The sequence below is a fragment of the Petaurus breviceps genome, unplaced genomic scaffold (assembly GCF_028583685.1).
Source record: "Petaurus breviceps papuanus isolate PSGF00001 unplaced genomic scaffold, PetGlider_PUasm1.0 90723, whole genome shotgun sequence".
NCBI lineage: Eukaryota > Metazoa > Chordata > Mammalia > Diprotodontia > Petauridae > Petaurus > Petaurus breviceps.
Genome location: NW_027187323.1, coordinates 57,849 through 72,867, shown reverse-complemented (window position 1 = coordinate 72,867; position 15,019 = coordinate 57,849). Strand labels below are relative to the sequence as shown.

Genomic DNA, 15,019 nt, shown 5'->3' with positions numbered 1-15,019 from the left:
CTCACCCTTCCATCATCCGCCCTCTCATCCCCTTCCCCCCCCTACTCTCCTGGAGGGTGAGCTACCCTATTTAGTGTGTATTTCACTCCCTCCTCAAGCCAAATTAAATGGGAATAAGGTTGACCCATTCCCTTTTGCCTTCCTATTCTTCCCCTCCATTGAAATCCATTTTCCCTTGCCTCTTCTGTATGAGATAGTTTACCCCAATCTGTCTCTCCCCATCTCCTCTGACCTCTTAATTTCACCTTTTAAGTATCATCCCTTCCTGTTAAATTGGTCTTGTGCCCTCTATCTATGTATACCTGTAAACATATATATATATACACACATTCACATATTTATTCATGTGCCCATATACCCTCATATATATATATATATTTTCTAATCCTTTCAACTACTGAGAAAAGTTTCATCAGTTACAATTATTGTTTTTCCATGTAGGAATGTTAATAGTTCAACTTTGATAAGTTCCTTATGATTTCTTTTCCCTGTTTACCTTCTCATGCTCCTCTTGCTTCTTGTATCTGAATATCAAACTTTCTATTCAACTCTGTTTTTTTCAGCAAGAATACTTGAAAGTCCTCTATTCCACTGAATGACCATATTTTCCCCTGAAACATGATACTCAGTTTTGCTGGGTAGGTGACTCTTGGTTTTAATCCCAGCTCCTTTGACCTCTGGAATATCATATTCCAAGCCCTTCGATCCCTCAGTGTAGAAGCTGCCAGATCCTGGGTTATCCTGATTGTGTTTCCACAATATTCAAATTGTTTCTTCCTGGCTGCTTGTCATATTCTCTCCTTAATCTGGGAATTCTGGAAGCTGGCTATAATATTCCTAGGATTTTTCTTTTTGGGATCTTTTTCAGGGGGTGATCGGTGGATTCTTTCAACCTCTATTTTGCCCTCTGGTACTAAAACATCAGGGCAGTTTTCTTTGAGAACTTCCTGGAGGATGCTTTCTAGGTTCTTTCTTTGGTTATGGCTTTCAGGTAGTCCAATAATTTTAAAATTATCTCTCCTGGATCTATTTTCCAGGTCAGTGGTTTTCCCCATGAAATATTTCACATTTCCTTCTATTCTTTCATTTGTTTGGATCTGTTTAACAGCATCTTGATTTCTCATAAAGTCATTAGCTTCCATTTGCTCCAATGTAATTCTGAAGCCATGATTCTCCTCATTGAGCTTTTGAGATTTTTTTTTCCATCTGGCAAATTCAGCTTTTTAAGGCATTCTTCTCCTCCTTGTCTTTTTGAGCCTCCTTTGCCATTTGAGTTAGTCTGTTTTTTAAGGTGTTACTTTCCTCAGTCAGGCTGTTGACTCTCATTTCATAATTTTCTTGCATTGTTCTCATTTCTCTTCCCAATTTTTCTTACACTTCTCTTATCTGCTTCTTAAGGTCCTCTATGGCCTGTAACCAGCTTGTATTTTCCTTTGAAGCTTTTGGTGCAGGAGTTTTGTCTTCCTCCTGTTCCATGCTTTGCTCCTTTTTGTCCCCAAAATAGGAGTTTAATGTTGGAATCTTCTGTCTGCTTTGTTTCCTTTGCCTGGTCATGTCACCCCTCAGTCACTTGACCCCTGGGCTTTTTGCCACAGTAGGGCTCTGCCACCAGACAGGGGAACTTTCGTCCCAAATGCTGGGGTTTTCTCAGCTGCCGGAGGTATTACATGGGTGCCTTCTCTGAGGTCTCCACACACTCTGGCAAGCTGGACACACACCCCAGGACCTCCACCCTAGACTGCAATCCAGATCCAAGCAGGTTAAAGCAAGAGCGATTGCCCCTCAGACTGGTGCTTGGTCCCCCTACACTCTGCCGGCTAGGAGCTGAAGCTGCCACATGGCGCTGGCTGGCTGTGCCAGTGTCTCAGCAGCTTCTCGCCCTGGGGGTAAAAGCCATGCTACCACTTACTGGTCCCAGAGTCCAGACTGTACTGACCTCTCACTTTGTCCTTTGCATCTATGTGTTGGTATATCTGGAAATGGCCACAGCTGCTGCTGATCTGGAGTCCCTCTTGCTGGCGGCTGGTCAGGTCCTCCCTGGGGCTAAAGCCATGGTGTGGGGTTGGGCTCGGCTCCTAGAGCGCTGTGCTGACCGATTCCTGCTGGCCTGCCAGGCTGTCCTCAGTGGGAAGTTAGCTTATCTGTCATTTTGTGGGTTCTGCAGCTCCAAAGATTGTTTAGAGTCCCCTTTTTACATGGATTGGGGAAGGTGGAAGCCGGAGCTGCGGGAAGGTCGTGCTTCTACTCCGCCATCTTGGCTACGCCAGGAGTCTCTTTTGTTAAATAGGAATCCTATAACACAGAAACTTTTGTGCATCATTTTATAAAAACTTTTAGGTTACTTAGCAGCTTCTTAATAACATTTAGATAACGGAAGTTGCTTTTTAAACACCCATTATCTATTTAGGTGAATGAATTTCCAAATCACCTTGTATAGAAAATAAACTATAATTTTAAACCACTATATACATTTTCCTAATAGCCAAGATTTTCAAATGGAAAATCTGCCATTATAATAAATATGAGCAGTATTCTTACTACTTGTTACCCAATATAACAGTTTCATATTATCACATTTTTATCACATCACCCTTTAAAAAAAAAACAAAACAAAATAAAACAACTCATATACAACAAAATTTGGTTTGAAAATTGCTTTAATACCATGGTCTCTCAGATCTAAGAGAACATTAGAAATACAATACAATTTAGAAATAAAGTAGTAACACATGTCATTTGAATTTCCAGAAATTATTGTTATTAGTATTATTTTTGCTTTTTGGAGGGCAATTGGGGTTAAGTGACTTGCCCAAGGTCATATGGCTAGTTTTTGTGGTAGGTGTCTGAGGCTGGATTTGAACTCAGGTCCTCCTGACTTCAGGATCCATACTCTACTCACTGAGCCACCTAGCTGCCCCTCCAGAAATTATTTATATTACTTTCGGCATTTAAATTCCATTTCAAAGTTATGTTAAATCAGAATATTGTATCTAATATATGCCATTTGTTGTTTTAAGCACTTTATAATCATAATACCAAATAACAATATGTAAACATTTTAATTACATATCTATGTATATATTTTTTAAATTGAATACTTCTAGCCTTTTAAAAGACACATGGCGGTGTGTTCCCAGGTCTGTATAATCTCTTTCCTACTTCTTTAAAAAAAAAAAAAGCTGAAGTCCTGTCTCCTTTCTGAGACTTCAGATAAAACTGCTTTTGACATTAACTCCTTACTCCTATTCTTATGAGATGTTTGCAAAAAGTTTTAATCAAATTAGCTAAAGGGTTTGATCCAGACCAAAAAACATAAGAAATTTGAACAAGGTGTGGCCAATTTCCTTTCCAAAATATCTTTACCATATTCAGTATCAATATTAAATTCAATAAAACTCTCCCATAGATACATCCTGAAAGGTGGATAGACATAATCCCTTCCAACTTTCCATAACTTTGTCTTTTGGTTATCATATCAGGCTATAAGTTTTCACTTTCTAGCACCCCACCTAGCACTCTTTTCAACATCTCCAAATCTTCTGCAGTAGAATGAGAAGAGGGAGTGACTAAAAGAGCACATGGGCCTGAGGGCATATGGCTTACTACTGCTCCACTCCACCTGAATCCTTCCTATTTCTACCTCCCTAATCTTCACTCAGACCATCCCAGCTGCCCTTTACATTTCAAAATAAAATATATATATATATATACTCACCAATTTCATCCAGCTTTTCTGTATCTTAGGAACTAGAACAAGTTAAATACCTAACAATTTATATACTAGAAAGAGCTGAATTTCTCTTCCCCACCCTCTGCAAAGAGCTTTTTATAATGTATTTTAAATAGATCACTGCTTTTTAATTTCATTATTTATTATCTAACTTTATTCTGGTATCCCAAACTTGGCCAGTGTTGGGACCAAAAGAAAAGAATCTTTACCTTCCACTGAAAGCCTATGTTGGGAGATCTTTCCAAATGTTCTCTTTCTCTAATTACAGAATTTAGAAATTTCTCACCACAAAACATAAAATATTTTTCAGACACATAGACATTTCACAGACAAGACAGGAAAGCGCACGTGAAAAACCAATGTAGAATTTGAATTTAGACTAGTTAAGAACTCAGAGTTATAATTTCACTCTGACTTTTAGCCAATTTCAAAAGGATCCTTCCCAGAATTTAGATTCACTTACTTTTTCTCCCTTTTCCTCCTTCTTCTCTCCTTCCTCTGTATTCCCTCCCTCTATAAGTCCTTCCTCTTTAGGATTGTTTCTCAGGAGCAGATGGGGTAGGAGGGCATTTCTCAGGTTAACCCACTGTAACCATCATTTTTACTATGGGCTGTATGGAGAACGCTTTGGAAGATACCCTTTATCTTCCCCAGGTACCCCTTAGAGCTCTTATTTCCCATTTTAGGAATCTCCTCCAGGGGTCCTTCTTTCGAAGGACTGGCATACTAAGATATAATCCCAGATCAAAAAGACAGTACTTGGATCCCAAATTTTCCTGTCTTGCCCAGGTAACCTGACTTGCATGAAATTTTGGTCATTTAGTTTCATTTTTTCTCTCCTGTTCATTTGCACACCCTTCTTGTTTAAATAAGATCTCAGGTTCTTTAGGACATCAAGGGGGGATTATCAGTCTAAACAGAGGGACCTCTCTAAAATTTAGAGAGAGTGCTCTACCCTCTATCCAGTCTTACCCTTCTTGGAGTCTCCGGAATCCCGGGTGAGCCCCCAAGTTGTGAGAAACATGCTTGTGGAGATCACAGGACTTCCTAGGTAGGGTCAGGGAGTTAGCCTGGATGAGCTTCCACCGTCTACTGCTTCCCTGGGGGCCCTTAGGAAGACCCCTTAAAACTGCAAACCCCTTCTCTCTGAAAGAACTCAGAAACTGTGTGTAAAGGAAGGTGTTTATTATCGGGGGTCATGCTCACTAGGAACACACCCACACTTAAACAGAAGCAGGATATGTTCTGTCTTCCCTGGTAGACTTTGGGCTAGTCAAATCCTCACATTCCTCACTTTATTTCCCTACATTTCCTCATTATATGCATATTACATAGGCGTGGTAGTGAGGATACTTGTGACCATGTGTGACTTCTAAGGTCCCAGCTGTTTGCCACACCCTCACCTTTCTAGTTCCCTCTGGCCAATGTCATAGTTCCAGGAAGGCCATTGTCTTAGTAAAATAAGATAAGTGAGCTTCCCACAGCTATTGATTATCTTCCAATAACTTGTGGGAACAAAACAAGATACTGTAATATTCCTTCTTACAATAGTAAAATTTTATTTTCCTGGTATTTCCATAGTTTTCAGAACTTACAGTGAATAGATGGCTCTGGCAGACTTTGCATAGTTCTTATTCTCTAATAAAAAATTCTCTAAACTGCTAATCAAAAGAGCCTTGTGTCTTAAATTCAAACCTATCTGGCATAATCTAAGTTGAAAATTAAGATAAATGATTTAAGATAACATTGATTCTTGCTTGCCTTACTCCAGTAGCACTTAGAGAATTAGGAGCTTTCCTCTTGTATGTGTGATGGAATTTCATTCCCCTGGGTTAACACTTTTCATAAAACATTACTTGAGAGCTAGTTTGATGTCTAAAAGAGCACACAATATATACTTAAAGTAGACCTCCTTGTTCTACCACTTAACTATTTGGAACTTGATACTTTTTTCTTATTCACAGATCTTGATGGAGGAGCAAGAATACTTGTTCCTTATTACTGCTTCCTATTGAGCAACTTCCCCTTTTGCCCCCCATTCTTCTTTATTGAGTTTAGTGCCTGGCTTATATGAATACTCTTAATTTCCCAGTTCCTCAATCAACTCAGTTGCCATTATCTGTATTCTTCTACTTCCCTCAACTATATAAACAAATGGTCACACCCTTGATTTTACCCATCACTCATAAGTGTTCTTTACTTCCATGTTCATGAACTCTAAAATTCCTTTATCTGATTTTATGATTTTATCCTTCCCTATGTCTGAAATCACTAGCCCAGGTTTTATCTTCTGATCTCCATTTCCCCATTCTTCATTTCTTTCCCAAGCCATCACTTTTTCACTGGTTATGCTCTCTTCCCTTATCTTTCTAAACCTCTTGGTAATCCATCTCATTCTGACTCTCTTACATTGGCCAACAATAAGTCAAGACCTACTTGGTCTTTGTTTGAATCCTGATTAGTTCAGAATGAATGTAAATAGTAATTGTTTCTGTTTTGACCAGAAACCAATGGCTTCCTCTCCTAGATTTTCTTTTTTAAAAATTAGGTAAAGAGGCCATCATTCTCTGCTTTGTTTCTTATCAAGCCTTAGTCTCTGAATGGGCGCTGTCTCAGTCAGCCAGAGACCTGTTAAAGACCTTAGTTTGAAAAGGATAAGTTCCCCCCATGCATTACTGGGCCACCTCCAAGTTGTCTTGATCTAGATCTGGCCACTGAACTCAGATGACTATGGAGGAGAAAGTGAGACTGGTGATTTAGTGTACCCCTCCCTCACCTAAATCCACTTCAGTTGCGTGGTCCTGGGATCACTGCCCTGATGTCTTGATCCTCTTTGAGAATGAAGGACAAATAACAATAAGGTCCTCTACCCACTCATGATTCCTTTACTCCTTTATTATGTTGCTGAACAAGCCTTGCCAAGGTCTAATTCTGAATTATTTCCAGGCAGTGGTTTCCTTCCTATTCCCATGCTGGTGAATGGAGCTAGAAGAGGACACAAAACTATGCTGTCTGGGCCCTCACTGAAAAATACTCTCTAAATATTTCAATATTCTAAATAATTAGATTTAGAATCTCTCTAAATAATTAACTACTCTATTCCCCAAAGTAGAATTTCTCTTCAAGTCTCCCTTGGGACCTCCTCCTCCAGCACCCCACTGAGATTTGACCAGAGCACCTTATCTTCTCATCTCTACTACCCCCCTTTTTCACTCTCATCTCAGATGAAGTGGTGTTTCTTGTTAAGGCAAACTCCTCAACATGCACTGTTGTTCTCATATCTGCCTGATTTCTCCAGGAAATGGTCCACTATCATCCTATAATCTGAAATTTGGGAACACTATCTAATGTGTGCATACACTTCCTCTTTCCTCATTCTTTTCTAAACTTCCAGTATTCTCCTAGGCTCATTGTCCAACTGAAACTTTTCAAAGTTACTAGTAATCTCTTAATTGCCAAATCTAATGGCCTCTTCTCAGTCCTGATTCTCCTTGACCACTCTGCAGTATTTAAAGTGAAATTAGTATATTTCAGTCTGCCTTCAGATTTCATAGTTCTTTCTCTAGATGCGATAGCATTTTCTATCCATGTGATTGTTTGGAGGAAAGTACCTGGAAATACTTTGGAGTACTACTGTGCTATATAATGAAAAGATCTTCTTTCCTTATATGACAGAACAAGAGTATAGAAGAGTATTTTTTTTAAATCCAGTGCTTTATTAACTTCTAATTTACATTATTTCTGCAAGATTTTGAGTTACAAATTTTCTTCCCATTTTTCCCCCTACCCAAAACCCCAAAATAGTGATCCCACTGGATATCCCCTCCTCCAATCTGCTCTCTTCCATATCTTCTCCCATACCCCCTCCAACTTTCTAGTAGGGCACAGTGGATCTCTGTGCCCCAGTGCCTGTATGTCTTAATTCCCAGTTACATGTAAAATAATTTTAATAGTAGTATATGTGTATATGTATATTTTCAACATTTGATTTCAAAACTTTGAATTCCAGATTCATTTCCTTCCTCACTTGTCACCCACCCTTACTGGGAAGATAAGCAATTCAGTATAGGTTGTACATGTGTAGCTATGCAAAACATTTCCATAGTGGATATATTGTAAAAGACTAATTAACTATGTTTCCCTCCCTCCTATCCTGCCTCCCACTTGTTCTATTCTCTACTTTGATCCTGTCTCTTTTCAAAAGTGGGTGCTTCCAACTTCCTTCCCCCCAGCCTGCCCTCCCTTCTATCATCCCTCCTGTTATCCCCTTCCCCCCTACCCTCCTGTAGGGTGAGATACCCTATTTAGTGTGTATATACTTCCCTCCCTAAGCCAAATTCAATGAGAATAAAGTTGACCCATTCCCTTTTGCCTTCCTGTTCTTCCCCTTCATTGTAACCGGTTTCCCTTGCCTCTTCTGTATGAGATAGTTTACCCCATTCTGTCTCCCCATCTTCTCTCGTTATATTCCTCTCTCACCTCTTAATTTCACCTTTTAAGTATCATCCCTTGCTATTAAATTGGTCCTGTGCCCTCTATCTATGTATACCTATAAACATATATACACACATTCACATATGTATTCATACACCCATGTACCCTCCTATATAGACATACATACATATATATATATGTGTGTATATACACACACATTTCTATTCCCTTCAACTATTCTCATAGTGAGTAAAGTTTCATAAGTTACAGTTATTGTTTGGATGTAAATAGTTCAAATTTGGTAAGTTCCTTATGATTTACCCTTCTCATGCTTCTCTTGCTTCTTGTATCTGAATGTCAGATTTTCTATTCAACTCTGGTTTTTTCATAAAGAATGCTTGAAAGTCCTCTATTCCACTGAATGACCATATTTTCCCCTGAAACGTGATAATCAGTTTTGCTGAGTAGGTAATTCTTGGTTTTAATCCCATCTCCCTTGACCTCCGGAATATCATATTCCAAGCCCTTCGATCCTTCAGTGTAGAAGCTGCCAGATCCTGTGTTTTCCTAATTGTGTTTCCACAATATTCAAATTGTTTCTTCCTGGCTGCTTGTAATATTTTCTCCTTGATCTGGGAATTCTAGAACCTGGCTATAATATTCTTAGGTGGTGATCAGTGGATTCTTTCAACCTCTGTTTTGCCCTCTGGTTCTAAAACATCAGGGCAGTTTTCCTTGAGAATTTCTTGAAGGATGACTTCTAGGTTCTTTTTTTGATAATGACTTTCAGGTAGTCCAATAATTTTTAAATTATCTCTCCTGGATCTATTTTCCAGGTCAATGGTTTTTCCCATGAGATATTTCACATTGCCTTCTATTTTTTCATTTGTTTGGATCTGTTTAATAGTATCTTGATTTCTCATGAAGTCACTAGCTTCCATTTGCTCCAATCTAATTCTGAAGGAATGATTCTCTTCAGTGAGCTTTTGAGATTCTTTTTCCATCTGGCAATTTTGGCTTTTTAAGGCATTCTTCTCCTCATTGCCTTTTCAAGCCTCTTTTGCCATTTGAGTTAGTTTATTTTTTAAGGTGTTATTTTCTTCAGTCAGGTTGTTGACTTTCATTTCATAATTTTCTTTCATCGTTGTCATTTTTTTCCCCCAATTTTTCCTCCACTTCTCTTATTTGATTTTCACAAGCCTTCTTAAGGTCCTCTATGGCCTGTAACTCACTCATATTTTTCTTGGAAGATTTTGGTGCAGGAGTTCTGACTTTGTTGTCTTCCTGCTATTCCATGCTTTGATCCTTTTTGTTCCCAAAATAGGATTGTAAAGTCGGGTTGCTCTGTTTACTTTGCTTCCCTCATTTACTCATATTGCCACTCAGTTACTTGACTTTTGGGCTTTTTGCCACAGTAGGACTCTGCTGCCAGACAGGGGAGCTTCATATCAAACTCTGGGGTTTTCTCTGCTGCTAAAGGTATTAGTTGGGTGCCCTCTCTGAAGCCTCCACACACTCTGGCAAGTTCATCACACACCCCGGCAAGTTCATCACACACCCCAGGACCTCCACCCTAGACTTCAATCCAGATCTAAGCAGGTTAAAGCAGGAGTGATTACCCCTCAGACTGGTTGCTTGGTCCCCCTACAATCTGCAGACCAGGAGCTGAAGCTGCCACATGGTGGCAGCTGCATGGCCAGGGTGCCTCAGTGACTTTTCGCCCCAGAGGCAGAGGCTGACTGCACTCCCAGCTACTGGGTCCCCAAGTCCACACTGCACTGACCTCTCACTGTGTCCTTAGCATTTGTGGGTTGATACTTCTGGAAACTGCCACAGCTGCTGATCTGAAGTCCCTCCAGCCGGTGGCTGGTCAGGCAGCCCTGAGGCTAAAACCTCTGGCTTGGGCAGGGCCTGGGTCAGCTCCCAGAGTGCGCTGGCCACTTGCTCCTGGCCTGCCAGGCTGTCCTCAATGGGAAGTTAGCCTCTCTGTGTCATTTTGTGGGTTCTGTAGCTCCAAAGTTTCCTCAGAGTCTCTTTTTACATGAATTGGAGGAGGTGAGAGCCAGAGCCCTGCGGAAGTCCTATTTCTACTCCACCATCTTGACTCCGCCCCCCTAGAAGAGTATTTTTAACAGTGTTGGCTAGAGAAAATATCCAAGTAGTTTTTAAATATGTTTGGATACCTTTGTAACTTTGTCACTTTATATTTCTAGCTATGTGCATTGTTCATAAATCTTTTTCTTTTGTTCCTTTAAACGTTCTGTCGTCATTTGTAGGAGAAATTTGACCAAACTTTCCCTGATCTTCAGCCACATGCTAGCAGAACTAAAAGGGATCTTTCCAAGTGGACTCTTCCAAGGAGATACATTCCGGATAACCAAGGCAGATGCTGCAGAATTTTGGAGAAAAGCTTTTGGAGAAAAGTAAGTCTTAGTAATACTTACTTTCGACCATGGAAAAATAACTTATTTTAAAATGTCATTTTTATTAATGCCTTTTTTATTGCCTTAATTTCCATATCTGTCTGTCTATGTGTGTGTGTAGATAAATAAATAGATAGATAGATATAGATATATCAGTATCTCTTCCTTTACTTAGCAAACCATCATTTGTAACAAAAAGCTTAAAAAAGAGAGAAAAAAAGTCACTCAACAAAATCAGCTTAGTAACATAATTTTGACAGAATATGACATATTCCATGCCTGTGACCTCCCACCTCTGATCAGAAAGAAAGGGAGGTAAAGTGTATATTTCTGTGTTTAAATAAATACAAATACTTCCTGTTGACTAGGTTCTGAAGTTCTTAGGGAACTGGTGTTGTGGAAGGAAAGAAACTTTTCAAATGAAATATGTACATTTTAACTTTAAGTTGCTCTCTAGTGGTTTATTTTATTAAAAAGCTGACCCTATTTTCTCTGAAATATTATTTTTATTGGATCTTGAATTTGAAATGCAGAATAATTATTGCATTTAGAGGTCGAGGAGAAGAACTACTTTATTAGCTCCTAGAAGGCAGTTAAATAATGTAATGGATAGAATGCCTTGGGTCAGGGATATACCAGCTATTATTATCCCCATTTTGCAAATGAGTAAACAGAGTCAAACAGAACTTAAGTGACTTACCAGGGTCACATAACTAGGCCAACACATCAGTTGTGAAACTGGATTCACATTCAGGTATTCCTGACCCAAGGCCTAGTATTTGATCTACAATACCTCATAATTTCACTGCTGCATGTCATTCTTTTTAATCTTCACTTATTGACTATCTAATACTTTTATTGAGTTCTTCCCATTCTTTCCCTCTTGTCAGCAAATGATCTTAACCTGAGAAAATTGAGGCCATCTGTCATGAACTCTTTCTTTTTCCATCTTCCATATCTCAGAGCCTCTTCATTCCTCATTCTCTTCTTTGTTTTCATTTATCCCCTATTCTTCAAAACAAAAAAATCCAATAGCTGGCCTCCCTTTTACAGTTGAATTCTTTAGGGAAAAAATTGTCTGCATTGGTTGCCTTCACTTCTGTAATCTTCCTAAGCAGTCAACTGAAAGTGCTCTTTCCACAGTTAACAACACTTTCTTAGTTACCAAACTTAATTGTCTTTTTCAGTTATCATCTTTCTTAATCTCTTTATAGTATTTGATATTGTTAACCCTTCTTTTCTCTCTGGGTTTTTATTATATTGCTTATTCCTTGTTTTCTTCATTGTTCCTTATTATTCTTTATCCCCCTATCCATATTATGTGCACATTCCCCCAATTTAGGTAAACCCCCATGGCTCTGTCCTGAGCCTTCTCTATACTTTCAGTGACTGTTAGCTCCCATTCCTTTAGTTATTATCTCAATGCAACTGACTCCCAAAGCAAGATATCCAGCTTTGGCCTCTCCTGAATTTCAGTCACACATCTGCTGGACATATCCCATGGGTGCCTCAAACTCATGTTTAAAATAACTCATTAATTGTGCTCTCAAACACTCCTCTCTTCAGAACTTCACTGAAGTTTTTTGTTCTGTTTACCACCACCTGTCTAGTTTCCCATTTTTGCAACCATGACATTATTCTTTAGTCCTGTTGCTCCCTCACTCCACATCTCCCAGTCAGTTATCAAATCTCATTTCTGCTGTCATAGCATTTCTTACAACTATTCCCTTTTCTTTACTCACAAGACTACTACCCTTGTCTAGTAGACCTCTACCACCTTTTTCCCGGATGGATAATTGTGATAGCTTCTCAACTGTTCTTCCTACTTTAGATCTTCCCCTACTCCAATCTGTTTTGCAAATAGCTGCTAAGTTAATTTTTCTAAAGTACAGATCTATTCCCCTTCTCAGTAAAGTCTATTGATTGCTTTTTTTCCCCTTAGGATCAAATTTAAACTCCTGATTGACTTTTAAAACTCTTTACAACGTGTTCTGAGACTATCTTTGAAGTTTTGTTGTACTTTATTCTGCTTTCCTCATTCTGTGATCCAGCCAGGATAGCCTTCTAACTGTTCCTCACACATGACACTCCATCTTAAGTCTCTTTTTATTTGAATTGGCTGTCCCCCCTTGCCTGGAATATGTTACCTTCTCCCTTTTACTTCACAGAAGGACTTGTTTCCATCCAAACCTAACTCAAACATTACTTTCCACATGAATCCTACACACATACACACACACACACACGCCCTACATATACATACTGTTCCCCACCCCCACCCTGTACTCCCCCAAGAATGTAAGCTCCTTGATTGAGAATAAGTACTATTTCATTCTGTGTTTGTATTTCTACACCTAGAATAATGCTGGCCACAGAGTAGTTACTTAATAAATCCTTGATGATTGATTTATTGATTCTAGTATCTGAGGAAGAGTGTATTGTTTTCCTTGCCAAGGTTAACATCTCCCTCCCACTCCCCCCCCTTCCCTAGATCACTTCCCTTAACAATATCTTCTGGGAGATTGTCTCTTCAGTAATCTTTCCCATCTCCTCCCTACCTTCCGATGTTTAATCTTTCCTTATGTACTGATTCCTTTTTTGCCATCCTATGGATTCAAGTCTGTTTCCCATCCTTAAAACAAGTTTGTTTATTTGTTTTTTTAAATTAGGCAAAACACATTCCTATATTGGCCACGGCCAAAAAAAGTATGTCTCATTCTGCATTGTTTGTCTATCACTACCTCTGTGTTATGAGGTAGGTAGTATTTTTTTATCATTGGTCCTTTGGAATCATTGCTAATAATTACCTCGATCAGAGTTGACTGTGCCAATCTCCCAACATATATTTCTTTTCTCTTTGACAGCTAAACTTCTAGAAAAAAAAAGAATTTTTTACTCATTACATCCATTTCTTCACTTCCCTTTCATTTCTCAGCCCTCTGACTATACCACTCTTTTTAAACTAAACTGTTCTCTTCAAGCTTACCAATTATCTCTTAATTGCTAAAATCCAGTGACTTATCCCTGGGCCTTTTCCTGAACTTTTCAGCTTTTGACACTGTTGACCACTTTGTCTTGGAGAGGGAAATAGTGATCTATTTGGGGGGTGATGGGGAAGTAAACATTTATTTATACTATATGCCAGGCCCTGTCTAAATACTTTACAAATATTATCTCATTTGATCCCCACAGTCCTGGAAGGTAGGTCCTGTTATTGTCATCTTTTTACAGTTGAGGGAAAGGAGACAAACAGAAGTTAAGTGACTTGCCTAGGGTCACACAGCTAGTATGTATCTGAGGCTCAATTTGAACTCAGTTCTTCTTGATTCCAGGTCCCGTATTGCATATGTTTTGTTGCCTACCTGCCTTTTTAAAAACTTTCATAACACTGCTCTCTCCTGGTTCTCTTCGTAACATCTGTTCACCCTTCCATATCCTTTATTGGATCATTTCCCATCTTTCACCTTCTGTGGATGCCTCATAAAAGTCTGTCCTTGATTTTGTTCTCTTATGAAATCATAGATTTGGAGCTGGAAGGGACCTTATAGGGTCATCTTATCCAACTCACTTATTTTATTGGTAGGGAATTGGAGTGAAGAAAGGTTAAATGATGCCCAAGAACATTTAAGAAGTAAAAGTCAGAGCAGGAATGTGAACCTAGGTCCTTTGACACTAAATCCAGCCTTTTTTCCCACGCACTGCCTCTCCTCTCTCTTCCTTTATATCCTCTCTCTGTGATTCCATTGACTGCTATAGGTTCAAACATAGTCCTTAGATAACTCCCTCTTGCCCAGTCTGTACAATCAGCACTTATCTCTCTTCCAAAATCCAGTCCTACTTCAGCAGCTGCCTGCTAGACTAACCTGCATATTTTATCAGCACCGCAAATTCATAACCAGAATGGAACTTACCTTTTTTTCTTCATTTCCCACTGCTCACCTCCTTCAAACCTCTGTTTCTGTTGAGGGAAGTTATTTACAACCTTGGAGTCATCCTTGACTTCTAAAAACCCTTCCCCTCATTCTCCTTATCTGATCAATTGCCCAGCCCTGTTGACTATATTTCCCCAAGATTTCTTGTATCTTCCTTCTTTTAATTCACATGACTATCATTCTTATTATTTCACACCTGTACTACTATAATACCTTTTTAATGGGTCTCCCTGATCTATGTCCATGCTATGCCCTTTCCAATTCCTTATACCCACAACTGGCCAAGGAATCTTCTAAAGTACACTCTATCTGCATAAACATTATTGGTGGTTGTCTGTTGCCTTTCGAACAAAGTACAGACTCCCCAGCCTAGTGTTTAAAGTCCATAGTCTGGTTCCACCCTGCCTTCATGGGCTTATTTTCCCTTTCATATACTCTCTATTCCAGATAAACGTGGTGAAATTCTATCTCTTACTTTTATGTTTTTGCACATATTCCTG

The 15,019-nt window shown here is 39.1% G+C and overlaps 1 protein-coding gene across 1 annotated transcript in view; it reads left to right on the top strand.

Moving 5' to 3' along the window:
* The window catches only part of CBL (Cbl proto-oncogene), a 125,074-nt gene that overhangs the window by 71,917 nt on the left and 38,138 nt on the right, over positions 1 to 15,019 (top strand). Inside the window, exon 3 of the mRNA XM_069066600.1 lies at positions 10,441 to 10,587. Coding sequence (XP_068922701.1) covers positions 10,441 to 10,587 — 147 coding nt within the window. The remainder of the gene's footprint in view (positions 1 to 10,440; positions 10,588 to 15,019) is intronic.